Source organism: Ostrea edulis, chromosome 6 (assembly GCF_947568905.1).
Source record: "Ostrea edulis chromosome 6, xbOstEdul1.1, whole genome shotgun sequence".
NCBI classification, from domain to species: Eukaryota; Metazoa; Mollusca; class Bivalvia; order Ostreida; family Ostreidae; genus Ostrea; species Ostrea edulis.
In genome coordinates this window covers 23,429,135-23,445,614 of record NC_079169.1, presented here as the reverse complement: position 1 = coordinate 23,445,614, position 16,480 = coordinate 23,429,135, and the positions used below count along the sequence as shown (strand labels likewise).

Genomic DNA, 16,480 nt, shown 5'->3' with positions numbered 1-16,480 from the left:
TCTTTATAATACCTGCTTCGAAAGTTTTAAGAAGCTTCAGCCCGGATATTCAATCATTCAAAAATGATTTAATTGAACAATTCTATTTCCATACTACAGTGTATATGGAATTCTTTTTTATTTTATTAGAATTTGTTTTTTGCTTATACACAACTACAACAGCACCATCAAACAAGAGGCCCATCGGCCACATCGCTCACCCGAGTCACCTTGGCTCATATTTAAAGATTTTCCCCATATATTCGCAATATCGCATGTAGAACTTTGATCCCTATCGTGACCCTAACCTACTCCCGAGGGCCATGGTTTTTACAAACTTGAATCTGCACTATGTCAAGAAGCTTTCATGTAAATTTCAGCTCTTCTGGCCCATTGGTTCTTGAGAAGAAGATTTTTAAAAGACCCCACCTTATTTTTGTGATTATCTCCCCTTAGAAGGGGACATTGCCGTTCATTTGTAACTTGAAAGCCCTTCACCCAAGGATGCTTTAAGTTAAGTTTGGTAATATTTCGCCCAGTGGTTCTGAAGAAGAAGTCGAAAATGTAAAAAGTTTACAGCAGACAACAGGCGATCAGAAAAGCTCACGTGAGCTGAAAAGGATGTCACAAATTTTGACATTCCTACTTTAAGCAGTAGTCTCCTCCTTTTGAAAGCTATGGATGACTGCTTTTTCTGTTCCATTACTTCTTCTTTTCGATTTTGATGCCATATAGCTTGGAAACAATCCCTGGTGAAAGCAAAGCATCTTCATTAACCTGAAAGTAAATGATATTTCATGAAACGATTGCTTCATTAGAGTAAGTTGTATATTAAATCTTGAAACATATCGACATTATACACTGAGTATGACCTTGATAGTTGACCCATTATTCAATATTGATCAATCCTTTTAATTCTCCCATACTATCATAATGAACTAAATCTGAACAAATATTTAATTCCTACCTACACTGTACCAACCATAATTTTCTTTTAGATGTTAGCAGAAACACAAGTATTATTTTGGCCCTATGTAGTCAACGCACACAGATCAAATTCCAATCAGTGCTTGTAGTCATCAAACCTATTATTTTTGATAAACAACTTGATACATCTTATTCACTTCTCCTAAGAATATTTAAATTTTACAAGTACCTTATTAATATATGTATACCCTTCATACCGCAGATACTCTGGAGACCAGGGATGTCGTTCCTCCACATGCCCAAAAATGTAATTGACTTGAACAATATAACTCCATGTTAATTATTTTTGATATCATAATTTAATTTCAACAAGAGTACCCCAAACGGTAGATAATACGCCCGCGATATGCTTATATAGGGTGTTTTTCTTTTGCTATAAAATGTATAACTTTGCTTCAGGTAGTATCAGCCATCATGAGGCTGTGACAAACTTTCATATGAACAAAGGGTCTTAGCTTAAAAATCGAGATTTCCTCAAAATGGACCAAGTTCAACAACCAGTAATTTTTTAAAAAATTGTAGAAAATCAAAATCCTTCCCCAGATGCACATCTTCAATACCCATACAAACACTCCACAAAATAAGATGGTCCTCACTTGGAAACTGTGGGAGGAGTTGGGCGGACATATTATGTACCCTCCATAGAATATTAATTTCCAAATAGACTAAGTTCAACAACCTGTCATTTTCTTAAAAAAAAAAAAAAAAAAAAATTGTAGAAAATCAAAATCCATCCCACATGCACATCTTCAATACCCATACAAACACTCCACAAAATAAGAAGGCTCTCACTTGAAAACTGTGGGAGGAGTAGGGCGGACAAATTATGTACCCTCCATATAATTATTTCCAAATAAAGGGGCAAAACTCCTGGAAAAAAGGTCGAAATGGATCAAAATAGCAGTATGATCTAGAGTGACCCACAAAGAAGCTACACAGCAAGTTTCAGTATGATATGTGAAAGGGAAATGAAATTATAAAGAGAAAACCCCGAACGGACGGACGGATGTACATTCATCGCTGTACCATAATACGTCCCGTCTAAAGACGGGCGTATAATAAGATACATATATTTCCTTTGATTCTATTTAGAATAGGTGAGACTACATCAAAATATTAATTTCAGATGGAAATCTTTCATTTAATGAAAAGCATGATGCATTCATTTTACAATATATTCAAAGTCAATTTATTAATATTTGAATTATTTCTCACTGGTGTTTGGGTACTTTACTTGCTACAGGGTTGTTGAAATTTTCTTTACTTTGAGTCGAGCCAAGATGAACTAGTTGTGGCGATATTCTTTTCAAACGGAGGGTAATACTATTCAAAGCATCTGGCAGATACTTCATTCTACAGTTTATAAAATATAAATTCTATTAATTCCTGTTTAGGTACCAAAAACTTGTAATTCCGTTTTACTCAATTTATATGCATACTGGTATCAAAAACTTTAATTAGAATGAAATACACACAGTTTCCTTAATTGACCTGTATGTCTCTGGACTTTTATGATATGCACACCAACTGGTGGAACACATGTTGTGATCTCCAAAGATGTGGGGAACTATTATATCCAACTTTCTTTCAATTTCTTCTCCTGCTTGATCTTGGACAGACAATGGGTGCATGTAACACTGTGTTATATAAAGTATGACTCCTTCTTGTTTTAGCTCTTTATGTATCTTTGAAAGACTGTAAAGCTACTTGGAAATGTTTTTCTTCAGGTGGTTTTTATCACACTTCTTTTCAAGGTTTTCAAACTCTGTTTTAAGTCGAGCTGTATTTGTGGAGTTCTTATCTCTGCATGGATGGTACTTATTTCATATCCCTCTTTTTAAAAACTATTTTCAACATATTAGCTGTCATGTCAGACTCCATTGCTTTGCTTAACCCTAGATAAGATGAAACAGCTGACATTGCATAACCAAAGAAATGATATAAAAGATTGATAATGCATTCTTATTGCAAATATCTGACAGCTAACTGGGTCAAGTTTGTGTTGGGGCAAGATAATGCATTCAAATGGATGTCTTGAAAGGATGAATAGACATGGTGATGACTATATGCTCACCCTAAATTTTTCAGGGAACATAAATATATTCATGATACTTGAATATGGTAACCATTGTGTAATATGTATGATTACTCACCATCCCAGTCACTATTAGCAAACATGCTGGGGAAAAGTCTCTTTTCTGGCAAGATGGTGTTGACATATGCTACATGATTTAGAACGGATATCGAAATCATAAATCTTGCCTGTAAGTGGACCAATGAGGCTACTATGACCTATAAAATAATTATACACATTTACAAGTTCCACATTTGTATTTATACACTGATTCTTCAGGTAAGAAAGGTAACTAAATGTTATAATTGCACAAATCATGATCCCTGCAAAATTTGAGGAATACATTCTTTAAGTGATATTTATAATTATGACATACATGGAATAATATACTGCTTGGAAAAAATTCATTTCCTAAAAAGGGATAATATATAATATGCATGATATATTATTTTTACACGAAAGATATTTTTCAATGAATTATATTGTATAGAAAACCCCCCACAAATGTTGACTCAACCATGGCACTTAGTATACACTCTACATATACATACACATGTATAGTTGATTATTGATTTTTTTCATCATGGTACACAGAAGTGGATCCAGAAAAATTTAGATGGGGGCTGGGAACCAAGTTTGTAATTAAATGCTTTTCTGCCTAAAAAAAGTCTTAAGATCCCAATATAGCAACAACAACAAAAACAAAAAAACAACAACAAACAACACAACCATACTCCCCTCCCACCACTGGTACATTTCTGCCTGTATTGCTGTTGTATTGACATCCGGATCCTCGTGTTTGAAAGCCTGCATCAAAACTTGTTTTCATATAGGTCTCTGTAGCAGTTTTCTCAGCCTCCTTAGCTACATCACAGGATTATTTAGCCTGCATATTTAATGACATCTTGTAATAACACAGTTGTGACAATATTTATATGATTTATAAGCAAGATACAGTTTTACTTCAGTAAGATGTTCACTGTAGTGTATTGTATATTCCTTTTTTCTGTTGCCTTCCTGACAATGTGTTCCATCAGATTTGGTTGTTTATTTTTAACCATTATTGGTCAAATGGTAAAGATCGAAAGCTTCGAAACACACTTAGACTAATTGTATAGACTGTTTTCAAATGAAATGATACTGAAATCCTAACAACTTTCTCAATGTCAGTTAAAGATTAAAGGCATTAATAATGTAGTAAATAAAGTATAAATGAAAATAATCATTTTCAGAATATTAATACAATATAATCATATGTACCTGGTTTTGTGATGATGAAGAAATCTCTTTCTCTCTTCGTTTAATTGTGGACTGATTTGGAGGAGGGATATTACAAGCAGCTAAAAAGTTCTGCAAATGAGTGGGTCCCATTCTACAGTGAATCATTGCTGAAAATATATACGGTAATTGCTCAAAATAAGAAAACAATCTTGAATAAAAATACAATATAGTTTTGCTATTTTATTGCTGTTATTGTTCAAAAGCACATTTTCGAGTTACTGCCGGAACACCGTTTTTACCCGAATTTTACACGCGCCCTCAGATTTGGTTAGCCCTATGTATTTCCGGTTTAAAATCTACATATAGCGGTAAGTTTTAAAATGATGCAACAACTCCTTCAGTCGACTTTTTTTCATGGAAAGTACCAGAACTTAAGTGTTTTCTTTCCGATCGCGGCGTATTATGTTCGTTTTGTAGAAAACTTGATTTGGTTAAGTTGTGCGAGCTGGCAATCGAACTGAAACTTGAGGTAATATCTACTTCTGACTACGCCCACGGTGACTATAAAGTGATGGACATTAATCGTCGAACTATCGAAGAAAACGGGATAAATACAGTAATTCCATCACCCACTGAAGGCATCACCTGGAACAAGAATCTCAATTCTTTGCCAGATGTTCAAACTTGCGATATTTTAATATTTTTTATGACTTACTGCAAGTGGGACAATCATCGTTTACAATCATACAAAAACGAAAATGGACTCAGATTATTTTCTTCGAATCATATTGAAAATGTACAGATGTCTGAAATACTTCAGAATAATTACCTCTACATTAAATCAGACTGCATTCCTGAAACAAGACCAACATCGGATCCTTACAAAGTATGGGTGTTGGTACACCAGTCAGGACAAATTGTGTCTGGGGGTTGTACTTGTGTTGCGTAAGTTTTTCTCTTGTATAAAATTTGGTCATATTTCATTATATCAGAAATAAACAAGAGGTACTGTGAGCAATGCTCACTTCGAATACCCCCGCTTACCCCAATCTTCCAAAGGATGTTGGTAATAGGTATAAACTACCTCTTTTCTGAGTGTAAAAAACAAATGGCATGACAAACCTTGGGTATTCTCGTTTGTAGGGAGAAATGGATTATCTAGGAACACAGCATCTCCATGCGATGAAAAAAGCCGTTAAAGAATTTAAATGAAAATCATATTGCTACTTCGATGTCCAGTGCGGGTGACTTTTGACCTTTTGACCCCAAAATCGATAGGGAACATCTTCATCCCATGGGTAGTCCATATGTATGATATGGTGACTGTAGGTGGACAGGATAACGCTTTAGAGCCCGGAAACCATATTGCTACTTCGATGTCCAGTGCGCTTGACCTTTGACCCCAAAATCGATAGGGAACATCTTCATCCCATGGGTAGTCCATATATATGATATGGTGACGGTAGGTGGAAAGGATAATGCTTTAGAGCCCGGAAACCATTGCGTATACAGACGGACGGACGGACAGACAGACAGACGGACAACCCGATTCCAGTATAACCCCCCCCCCCAACTTGTTGCGGGGGGTATAATTATATTAGTGGTAAGCAAAAATATATGTAGCACCATGAGAGATAAATTATTTTAGTGCAGATATCATTTCCATTGTGGTATTATTTCATCCAATCATCCATTGTGTATATTTCATTTTTGTTTTAATCTTTTGTTGTTAGCCATTTCTCATTTTCCACTTGCTATTCAGTTCCTTTTGTTTTTGTAGTTGTTGATCAAAGTGCATAATATGTCTTGATATTTCAAAGCAAGCATTTTTGTACTCGGATTGGTGGCTATGTGTTTATCATCATCATCACTGTCATTTTCATGTTACCGATTGATCATGGGTTGGTAATAATATCCAAGCAACTGATATTAAAGTAATCCAAGACGGTAAAGAGCTTCATCATAATTATTCCATGAAATAAACAAATCAAGTTAAATGATGGACAATATATTTTATTTGAAATATTACAGTAGTACAATGTACTACTTTGCATTTGAAACTTTTAAAAAATAAAATTTTCCAGTGCAATATGTTTTAATAAAACATAAATGATAACATTCTATCAATAATTCATAATGCACAAATATAATTTAAAAACAAAACAAAATGCATTTTTATGAATATTCTCAAATCTTTTGTAGTGATAATGGAACATTCAAACATTGTGTTGCACTTCTCGTTGCTGTCAATGACTTTTGCACTCGACACAAAGATAGAGGAGCTGAAGTAGGAACCGATATTGAATGTGTATGGGACAAACCCAGGAATGAATCTACTCCCATGGAAGTAAATGAAATTGACATGTGAACAGATACAAGTGTGCAGGGGTTGAAATTTTCCTGGAAAACTCACCAGCCTAAGGGCTACTGGTGAGTCAAAATTTACTAGCCCGAACCTCAAAGTAGCTAGCCCAACATTTTTAATATAAAATAAGAACATAACACAAGCTTTACATATTTATTGACACTCAGACTGTAACTGGTACATATTTTATGTTGCTTTCGCACTGTCGTATAACAATTCGGGGTCTGCATTTGAATCCTTTGCTTTCAATTTATGTCCATGCACATGCCTCCCTTTGGAGCTCGAAAGTAACCATTTTGAAATACTTTGTTCTGCATGAAATTCACTCAATGGAGGACCTTCAATCATTAATAAAAGTTGATTTCTAAGATTACACTGGGTCAGTCTGGTTCTCTTGTCTGTTTTTAAAATGTTTTTAAAACTTAGATATTTTATTGAAAGTAGACATTAACGGCAAACTGACAACTCAACTGTATGACAAACGGGATGATTTCAGCTTCTCCATCGTCAACTTCCCACATTTATGTAGCAATATTCCATTATCACCTGCATATGGTGTTTATATATCTCAACTGATTCGATATGCAAAAGCTTATTCTGGGTATAGTCAGTTTTTAAATCGAGGTAAGCTACTGACAAACAAGTTGATGGTACAGGGATTTCAACAGTCTCGATTGAAGTCAGCATTTCGCAAATTCTATGGTCGTTATAACGATCTAGTTCGTCAATACAACCTCGCATTGGGTCAAATGCTGTCTGACGTGTTTCATACCGATTGTTAAGCCGTTCTTGGCACACTGATTTTGACTGCGGATAACTCCGTTTACCTTATCAGGATATGGGGCTCACGGCGGGTGTGACCGGTCAACAGGGGATGCTTACTCCTCCTAGGCACCTGAATCCACCTCTGGTGTGTCCAGGGGTCCGTGTTTGCCCAACTATCTATTTTGTATAGCTTGTAGGAGTTATGAGATTGATCACTGTTCGTTATCTTCACCTTGCATCCATCATGCAGACATGTAAAAATATTAGACATTGAGATTGCTGTTAAATGATTTACTTATTTAATAAAATGAGCAAGAAATTAATAAGAAAATGACAATAAGTATAATGAATAAAATGAACAAAAATTATGAAAGTACCTGAACTATCCAGCTCGGATACAATAACTGTTGAAGCAATCTCTTCACTCACAACAAGTGGTGTCTGGAGGTCAACATCCATGTTGCTAGTAGAGCTATAATTATGATAATGTGTGGAATCATTATCATAACTACAACAGGTTTCTGAACTCTGGAAAAAGAATAACTAGAAATTGTGTGGCTGCATGGTATAGCATTTTAATGTGCAACGAAGGGGACTACACCTTAACAGGACTTTTGTCCCCATTTCACTAGAAAAAGGGGGTACTAAGTTGATTCAAATTCCAAAAATGTGTTTAGAATTTCTTTTATACCATACTGATAAAATCCATTGTAGATGTTAATAATATAATTTGTGTAACGAACTTTTAACATTTTCAGAAAGTACACGAGAATGAATCTTTAGCTTGACATTGCAAGTGGCCATTGTAAAATATTTACACACCTGTTGATGTGACTGTGAAATAGATGGCTTGATGCTTCGCTTGTCAATAGACCTTGTACTTCTTCACTTTAAAGGTTGCTTATAATTGTTGTATTGAAATAGGGTAGGGTAGGGATTTTCCATTGTGGGCTTTCCATCTACGATATGTTTGGAGCACAGTCTATGGTGTTTAGGAGGGTCGTAATCACTTCGCTTTACTAAGTTTAACCACGCTTTTCGGATTCTTCTTCTGTGTTGGAAAGGGATAGAACGTGATGTTCTCCATGTAACCACACTTCCCTATTTTTCTCGTATCCGCGCTACAGCCTTCCGCTGAGCAGTAATACCTCGCTTTAGATCCTTCCATTTCTTGACAACAGACGCTATTTTACCGGAAGTAACGAAGGCTAACCAAATCTTCAAATCACGTGATCATGGTGTATAAAATTTAGAATAAACACGCGTTCCGGCAGTAACTCGAAAATGTGTGTATGTGTTTTGACACCCTACCTTCTTTGATAAACTAAGCTATAAGTGGTTGATCCAGAGGGGGAGGGGGTGTCCAGGTGTTGGATACCGCCCCCCCCCCCCCCCTAGGATCATCTGAAAATTTGCTTAAAAAGGTAAAAATAACGCATTTTGAGAATATAACACCCACGTTTGAAAATCAAACTTAATGGTAGACCTCCTCTTCAAAAATTTCTGGATCCGTCCTTGCATAAATTTGTTTTCACCCACCCACTAGGCCTAATCCCTGGATCCACCCATGCATTATATTTTATGTACTTTTTTTGAAAATTAGACAGTTATTCTTGACGTTAGTAAACATGATTTCTCCTCGTGGTTCTGTACATACATGGAAAATAGTGGCCCAAAATGTAAAAGGTTTCAAACTACATAGCTTTATTTTCCATGTACCAAGATGAATAATTCATTCTTGTTGCATAGTAGGCTCCCCTTATTCAATTGCGTCACCGCGCTACTGATGAAAAGCAGACGCTGGATATATGTACAGTATATAATATTGTTGTCAAGTAAGCTGGTAACGAGGCCCTATAGATTTTGCAGACAATGTGGCAAAAAAGGAAGTTTTCTCACATACTTCCATGTATGGGACGCCTTAAATCACACGTTTTGCTGGGAATGAATTGTTTAGATAGCCCGCGTTTCCTCTGAGTACTAACCTCTATTATTATTTAGCATTTTAATACAAAGTATACATATATCATCGACAATAATGACTTACCTAAAGTAGCTTTATTGTTGATGTCACATACACCTTTGCTATTTTGCTTGCCTGTCGTAACCGTGTTCACAAAGCAACACTGCGGGCTGTCGCACTGAATGTGCAAATGGCTGCCTAACCCGCATACCCGCTCACTCTTTATATTAGAGAGATGGAGAGGATATGAACACTTTCTACAGTACAGCTGGACTGGGGTGCTAAAAACCTTGGTTAAGCTTAACCAGTGGTTAAATCCCTTGTCCACCGGTTAACTTTTAGCCAATGGTTAAATTCTGTTGCTCAAAAGTTAGCCAGTGGTTAAGTTGCCTAACCAGTGGTTAAGTTTTGTCCAAAGTTAGCCATTCTGCAGAGGTGGGTTAAGTCTTTTAACCAGTGCTTAAACATGGCTGCCCGCTTGCTCTTTGGTGTTAACCTTGGCAGACGACACAAGAAAACAAGAGTTTACAGACATTTTAATCACGATTTCAATGACAGTGAATACAAAGAAAGGTATAGGTTTAGTAAAGAGTCAGTTAATTTCATCACTGATCTACTAGAACCCGAGTTGTGCCGTCCAACATTGCGCTCATATTCCTTGTCAGCTCTCAGTCAGGTCGCGATGGCTCTACGATATTACGCTACAGGTGATAACATGAAAACTATAGGCGATACACTGGGTTTCCACAAGTCAAGTGTTTCTCGAAGTATCCACGATGTATCCCAAGCCCTAACCGATTTGGCCTCACGTTTTATAAAGTGGCCATCCACAGAAGGAGAGAAGTCCAACATCAAGAAGGGCTTTTATGCCATTGCCAGATTTCCTGGTGTGATTGGTGCTATCAATGGTACCCACGTCCGCATCATGGGCCCCAGTGAGCACGAGCCCGTGTATGTGAACCGGAAAGGCTTCCATTCAATAAACACACAGGCCATATGTAATCATGAAGGTGATTATACTTTATCCAAGTTTTTATCTTTCTTCAATATAGTGTATTTAGTATTCCTAAAATAAATAATTAAATGATCATGAGATAATAAAGACAGGTCATACATTTCATGATATTGAATTTGAATATCAATTATGTCACTCATAATAACTTTTGAAGTTAATATACCGGTATATCACCACTAAACATTGATATAAAAATTCATATTCACCAACATAATATTAAAAAATACACAATGACTCACATAAACTTTTAGCAATGGAGAAACACAGTCTATCCGTGTCGACAACTTGTAGGCCTATGAAATAGAGAATAGTGGTTCCCACTTCCGCTAAAAAATGAGCTTTCACTCCAACTGTAAATCCCCCCCCCCAACTTTACTTCACTTACTTATATATGTAAATACATAATTTGTCACATGTGTACTATATAGTTGGCGATAGTATCATCACTGAATAATTGCATTACTTGTATTTTCGGCACGTACATGTAGTAGCATCGTATGAGGAATGTTAACGTGCCTAAACCAGTGGCGGATTTAAGGGGGCGGGCAAAATCTTTTGATTTCTTGAATTACTTCATTGGGAGAACTTAATTTTTTTCCAAAAAAACCCTTAAAATGTGCGTCATTTTATTAACCTCGCCTTTTCAGAAATGATAGAAAATAGTACAAATGACTAATTAGGAGACATATTTGAAGCCTTATAAAATCTAAGGGGGGGGGGGGGGTGAATATTTCATCAACTTATACTGTCTAATTTTTTGCGGGGTGGGTGGGCTCCTTCAATACTGACATTACAATTCAGAACTTTTAAGCATATATTCTTGTTCTCATTCATACCTACTAGACACTATAAAACATAGTGGGTCACCCAATATACCTTTGTTTACATATGAAAAAACACATACGGTCATTATCAGTGGTGGCAGATTTTGAGAGGAGCCATGCAGTCCCCCTTACCCCTTTGGACACCCAAATTGGCTGAAAATTTTGGCTTGCACTTGACTTAATTTTATGAATATATATCATAATTACATAAATATATATTTTAAAAAAAAAAACCAAAACAACAACAACAAAACCCAACTTTCTGTCCTGCTGGTAGTAAAATAATGAAACTTCATGCAAGCCCCACCTTTACTCCTTTTCCTTACTTACAGGCCGATTTATCAACATTGTTGCCAAGTGGCCGGGGTCCAACCATGATTCTTTTATTTTTCGAGAATCAAATATTGGAACATATTTCGAAGCGCATCATAAAGGGATTGATGTGGATGGACTACTGATTGGTGACAGTGGATATGCATGCAGCAAATATCTGGTGACTCCCTTTCTACGACCCACGACTGAGTAAGTGATTCAAGTTCCGGGGGGGGGGGGGGTTTAATTTAAGACCACACCAAAATCAGATGCTGAGATTTCCTAATTCAAGAGAGGAAATGTTATGGAGTCAATTCCTCAATTCAAATTATCGATTTCATATTTCAATACAATTACCTCACCAGAAAAGTTGTAATTGTCGTAATGTATTATGTAGGTCTCAGATGAAATACAATGATGCACATACACACACAAGGGCAGTGATTGAGCGAAGTTTCGGGTGGCTGAAGCGACGATTTATGGTCCTTCATGGAGAAATTAGGGTATTTCGATATACACATGCTATGTACTTTATTTATTTGACAACTCTTCAATGATAAATCAAATTGTAAATAAAATTAACTATTTTTTCCAAATGCTTGCTTCACAAACTATTTGGAACTGCATTCAATTTCGAATTTATTTAAAAGTTGAGAGATCAATGTTTTAAATTAATTTACATTGTATTACGAAATTGTGCATTTTTACATGTTAGATTTTCATGTGTTCTCTTTTCTAGTGTAAACCGGATCGTGCTGCAAAAATAATTGTAGCTTGTGCCGTGCTGCACAACATTGCTTTAGAGAGGAAAGATTGTATGGATGATTTGGAGTGTGGATATTCAGATGAGCCACATGTTTCAGATAATATTGTAGTGGAACCAAGAAACAACAATGTCAGACAGTTCATTGTTCAAAATTATTTTTAATTATAGTCAGTATAATTGCTACTTTTAACTCCACCCCCAAGTGAGGTATCCCATGGGCATCATTGCTCACCTGATTCACCTTCAACCTGTCATTGTTTACCTCTTGTGATTTTCAAAAAACTTTTTTTCATCAATATTTATTCCCATAACATTTTTACCCCCATATTGTGCCCTTAACCTAGCCCCAAAGGATCACAACAAAACTGAAAATGAATTCACATAACAAAGAGATCCAGCAACACCAATATGACTAACATATATATATATATACATGTGGAAATTTTACAGACAAACAGATGACAGACAACATGATTACTACAGGTGAATTTTACTGTGTATTGAGCAAATTAATATACTACATCTCATTTTCTGTTGGCTTAGATGGTAATTCCATCTGCAGTTTTTTAATTTCTAATGTAACTTTTTCTTTCTGCAATTTGATAAGTTCTTTCATTAGTAAGATCCTCTCCCTATCCTCTCTCAATACACTTTTCTGAAGATCTTGCAGACTCTCCTGATCAATTTTTTAAAATGTGGGAAAGGGATCAGCCCCCCCCCCCCCCTCCTCCCCTCTGTTGCTACGTCCCTGACGAGTACCCGCTGTCAGCCCTCCCTACAAACCTATAGATATCGGCATATATATGATGAAAATTTTCCTTAAATTCAGCATACATACAGACAGACAGCGAGTAGGAATGAATGAACCCACGGGTGATGGAGAAAGGAACGAAGCGTAATCAACCGTGGGCTTCCGACGATGCCGAAATATATACATGTAGATGTAGGTGGGTACCTGTAAAGTGCGAAACGAAACAAAACGAAACAGATTGTATAACCGAACTCTTTTATTAGAAATGGTATCTTAGGCCCCTGTGAAAATTACCACATATAAATAAAATTCGCCTCCCCTTTGATGTAGGCTTTCAGCTTGACTGATATGCAGTTTTAAAAGCTGGAAAGGGGGGTTTGGGGTTGGTAAGTAAGCAAAATGTAAATATCCGAAGTTGATTAAATACCATGTGCAATTAGTTTCAGATCCATAAATTTCAGAACGGAGAGTTACAGTCTCAGAGGTCTGGCGAAACACACTAAACAAGGGGTGGGGTCGCTGGCGTTGGATCCGCCTTTGGGCATAGATACATTGTTTTAAGAAACTGGTGTCTGAGAAATTTGAAAGCAGGAAGAGCTCTTAACCTTTTATTTTATCTCTAACTGCTGAGGTGCGAGTACTTTCAATAATGGAAAAAGTTACATAGTATACCATATTATATGAATGCAATTAGGTAAGATATATATACATGTGCTATTAAAAATTATTATTGATATGTAGTGAGTCTAAATATAACTCTATACATTTGTGGTGTTGCTAAGACGGGGAATTGAAAACGGGATGGGGTCTTAGTAAGCATTGCTCACAATACCTCTTGTTCAATTAGGCCTACAACTTTTTTGTGCCTCCTTACATTTGACATTTCTTTGTTTACGTCGGCTGCCATGCGCGTGACGTATTCCGGAATCGAAGAACTAAAATAATTTTTTTAGACACCACATAAATAAACCACGTGGTATCATGCAATCGCTTCCTTATCGTCCCTCTCGAGAATCTTTCACTTATATGGAGTATGCCGTCGAAGGGCTGCAGAATTTAGGCCCATGTTTCGCGCGCTTATGGCCATTGAGCAGGGAGGGGTCTTTATCGTGCCACACCTGCTGTGACACGGGGCCTCGGTTTTAGCGGTCTCATCCGAAGGACTGCTCATTTAGTCGCTTCTTACGACTAGCAAGGGGTACTGAGGACCTATTCTAACCCGGATCTCCACCTCGAAGATGCGATATTAAAATGTCATATTAGAACTTTGCGTTACGGAATCCAGATCGTTTCACATAACAGTCGTGGACTAAGAAATGCAACTCTTCCACGCCAAACAAGGCTACGATCTCTATAAACGACTATTTATTCAGCTTTTAAAATACTAGAAAAATCATTTTATTTCTTGAAAATGTTGGTGATGTCTACGTGTAATTTTTGGTTAAATTCTACAGTATTGATGTTCACTGTATTTATGCCCCCGAGATCGAAGGCATATTGTTTTTGTCCTGTCTGAATCTTTAACCTTGCTAATAACATTTGATTGATTGATTAAATATTGTTTAACGTCCCTCACTCATATGGAGACGTCACCACTGCCGGTGAAGGGCTGCAAAATTTAGGCCTATGATCGGCGCTTATGGCCTTTGAGCAGGGAGGAATTTTTATCGTGCCACACCTGCTCTGACACGGTACCCCGGTTTTTGCGGTCTCATCCGAAGGACCGCCTCTTACGACAAGCAAGGGGTACCGAGGACCTATTCTAACCCGGATCCCCACGGGTAAGTGCTAGAGATTTGATATTTCACATGAGTATTTCTTGTGACAAGACCTTTCCGTGGGTACCAACATATTTGACCCTGTGACATTGGAGTTTGACATACTTTTTGAAAACTTTATCCTTGCTAATAACTTTTGAACGGTAAATGTAAGGGCTTTTGCTTTGATATTTCACATGAGTATTCCTTGTGACAAGACCTATCCGTGGGTACCAACATTTTTTACCCTTGACCTTGGAGTTTGACCTACTTCTTGAAAACTTTAAGCTTGCTAATAAAATTTTGAACAGTAAGTGCTAGACCTTTGGTATTTCACTTGAGTATTTCTTGTGACAAGACCTTTCCGTGGATACCAAAATGTTTAACCCTATGACCTTGGAATTTGACCTACTTTTTAAAAAATTGACATTCGTCAAAACTTTTAAATGGTAAATTTATATTAGAGCTTTCAAATTGCACATCAGCATTTCTTGTGACTAGATCTTTTTACTTGTACCAAAATATTTGTCCTTGTGACATTGACCATCTTTAAAATTAGTCATTATCGGGGACATTTGTGTTTTACAAACACATCTTGTTGTGGTTTCGATTTAGATGGTTATTTAGTGATTATAGCTGTGGTTGCAATATCGGTCTTGAAATTGTGAATTGGATTATCATGGATCCAATAAATATTTTTAAAAAGTGCTTCTCATAAAATATAACGATTAACAAAAGGCCCATGCACCTCATCTGCAACACGTTTGTTTCGTCCCGTCGACAATTTTTCACTCATTTTAACCCCGTGGGGATCCGGGTTAGAATAGGTCCTTAGTACACCTTGCTTGTCGTAAGAGGCGACTAACTGGGGTGTTCCTTTGGATGAGACCGCAAAAAAAAAAAAAAAAAACAACCCCGAGGCTTCGTGTCACAGCAGGCTTGGCACGATGAAGACCCCTACCTGCTCAATGGCCATAAGCGCGCGAACAGATCCTAAATTTTGCAGCCCCTCACCGGCAATGGTGACGTCTCTGCCAGAGTGAAAAATTCTCGAGAGCGACGTTAAACAACATACAATCAATCAAAATGCGGATGGAAAACGCAGTAAATTGAGGGATTGTCAATATTAGTTTCAATTTATCAATGTAAAGTTTATTCTACGTAGATCCTAGTGATTCATTTGCTGTAACATACAAACTATTTACAGGAGGTGTTCGAAAAGCTCCTGTGCGCACTCGAAGTCCATGAAGATGGATTGTATCGAGGGCTTTGATAGAATATGTTCTTGTCGTTTTGATATTATAAGATGGTCTAGAGGTTAGAGCGTTCGCCCTACATGCGGAAGGCCGGGGTTCGATTTCCTGCCGCGACAGATTCCCATTGCCATAAATATTACCGTTTTGCTAATTTTCATAATTCGCCATTTTGAGTTCTCGATAGTCGATTGCCATACAAAGGAATGTATACGGATAAAATATTGAACATCAATTTTCCATGCTACATACCTTGAATTTATAAAATCCTAAAGAGAAGTTACATTCACGAAGAAACTTGTTTTCCAAAAAAGGCAATAAAATATGTATAAAAATGAAGGTTCCCAGAACAATTTAAAACATGAGGCGCAAATCAGTATAATTCCAATGATAGTTCATAGAAAAAGATCGCAAAATGCCATGAAGTGTCAACTTCAAAAAAACATAA

At 36.8% G+C, this 16,480-nt stretch overlaps 1 protein-coding gene and 1 pseudogene across 1 annotated transcript; one reads left to right on the top strand and one right to left on the bottom strand.

The window, feature by feature from the left end:
- Window positions 1-9,780, bottom strand: part of LOC130047220 (uncharacterized) — a 10,006-nt pseudogene extending 226 nt beyond the window's left edge.
- Window positions 9,781-9,820: 40 nt separating this feature from the next.
- On the top strand, window positions 9,821-12,685 carry LOC130047219 (putative nuclease HARBI1). The gene is made up of 4 exons (XM_056141827.1): window positions 9,821-10,289; window positions 11,526-11,715; window positions 11,903-12,008; window positions 12,245-12,685. The coding sequence occupies exons 1-4, from the start codon at window positions 9,821-9,823 to the stop codon at window positions 12,431-12,433; spliced, it is 954 nt and encodes a 317-aa protein (XP_055997802.1). The 3' UTR covers window positions 12,434-12,685.
- The last annotated feature ends 3,795 nt before the right edge of the window (window positions 12,686-16,480 follow it).

What these genes read in the sequence shown, in the direction of transcription:
- LOC130047219 (XM_056141827.1), top strand. Translation starts at nt 9,821, where the DNA reads ATGGCTGCCCGCTTGCTCTTTGGTGTTAACCTTGGCAGACGACACAAG. An exon ending in CGTCCGCATCATGGGCCCCA is followed by an intron (nt 10,290 to 11,525) that starts GTGAGCACGAGC and finishes CCTTACTTACAG; the next exon opens with GCCGATTTATCAACATTGTT. An exon ending in TTTCTACGACCCACGACTGA is followed by an intron (nt 11,716 to 11,902) that starts GTAAGTGATTCA and finishes TGTATTATGTAG; the next exon opens with GTCTCAGATGAAATACAATG.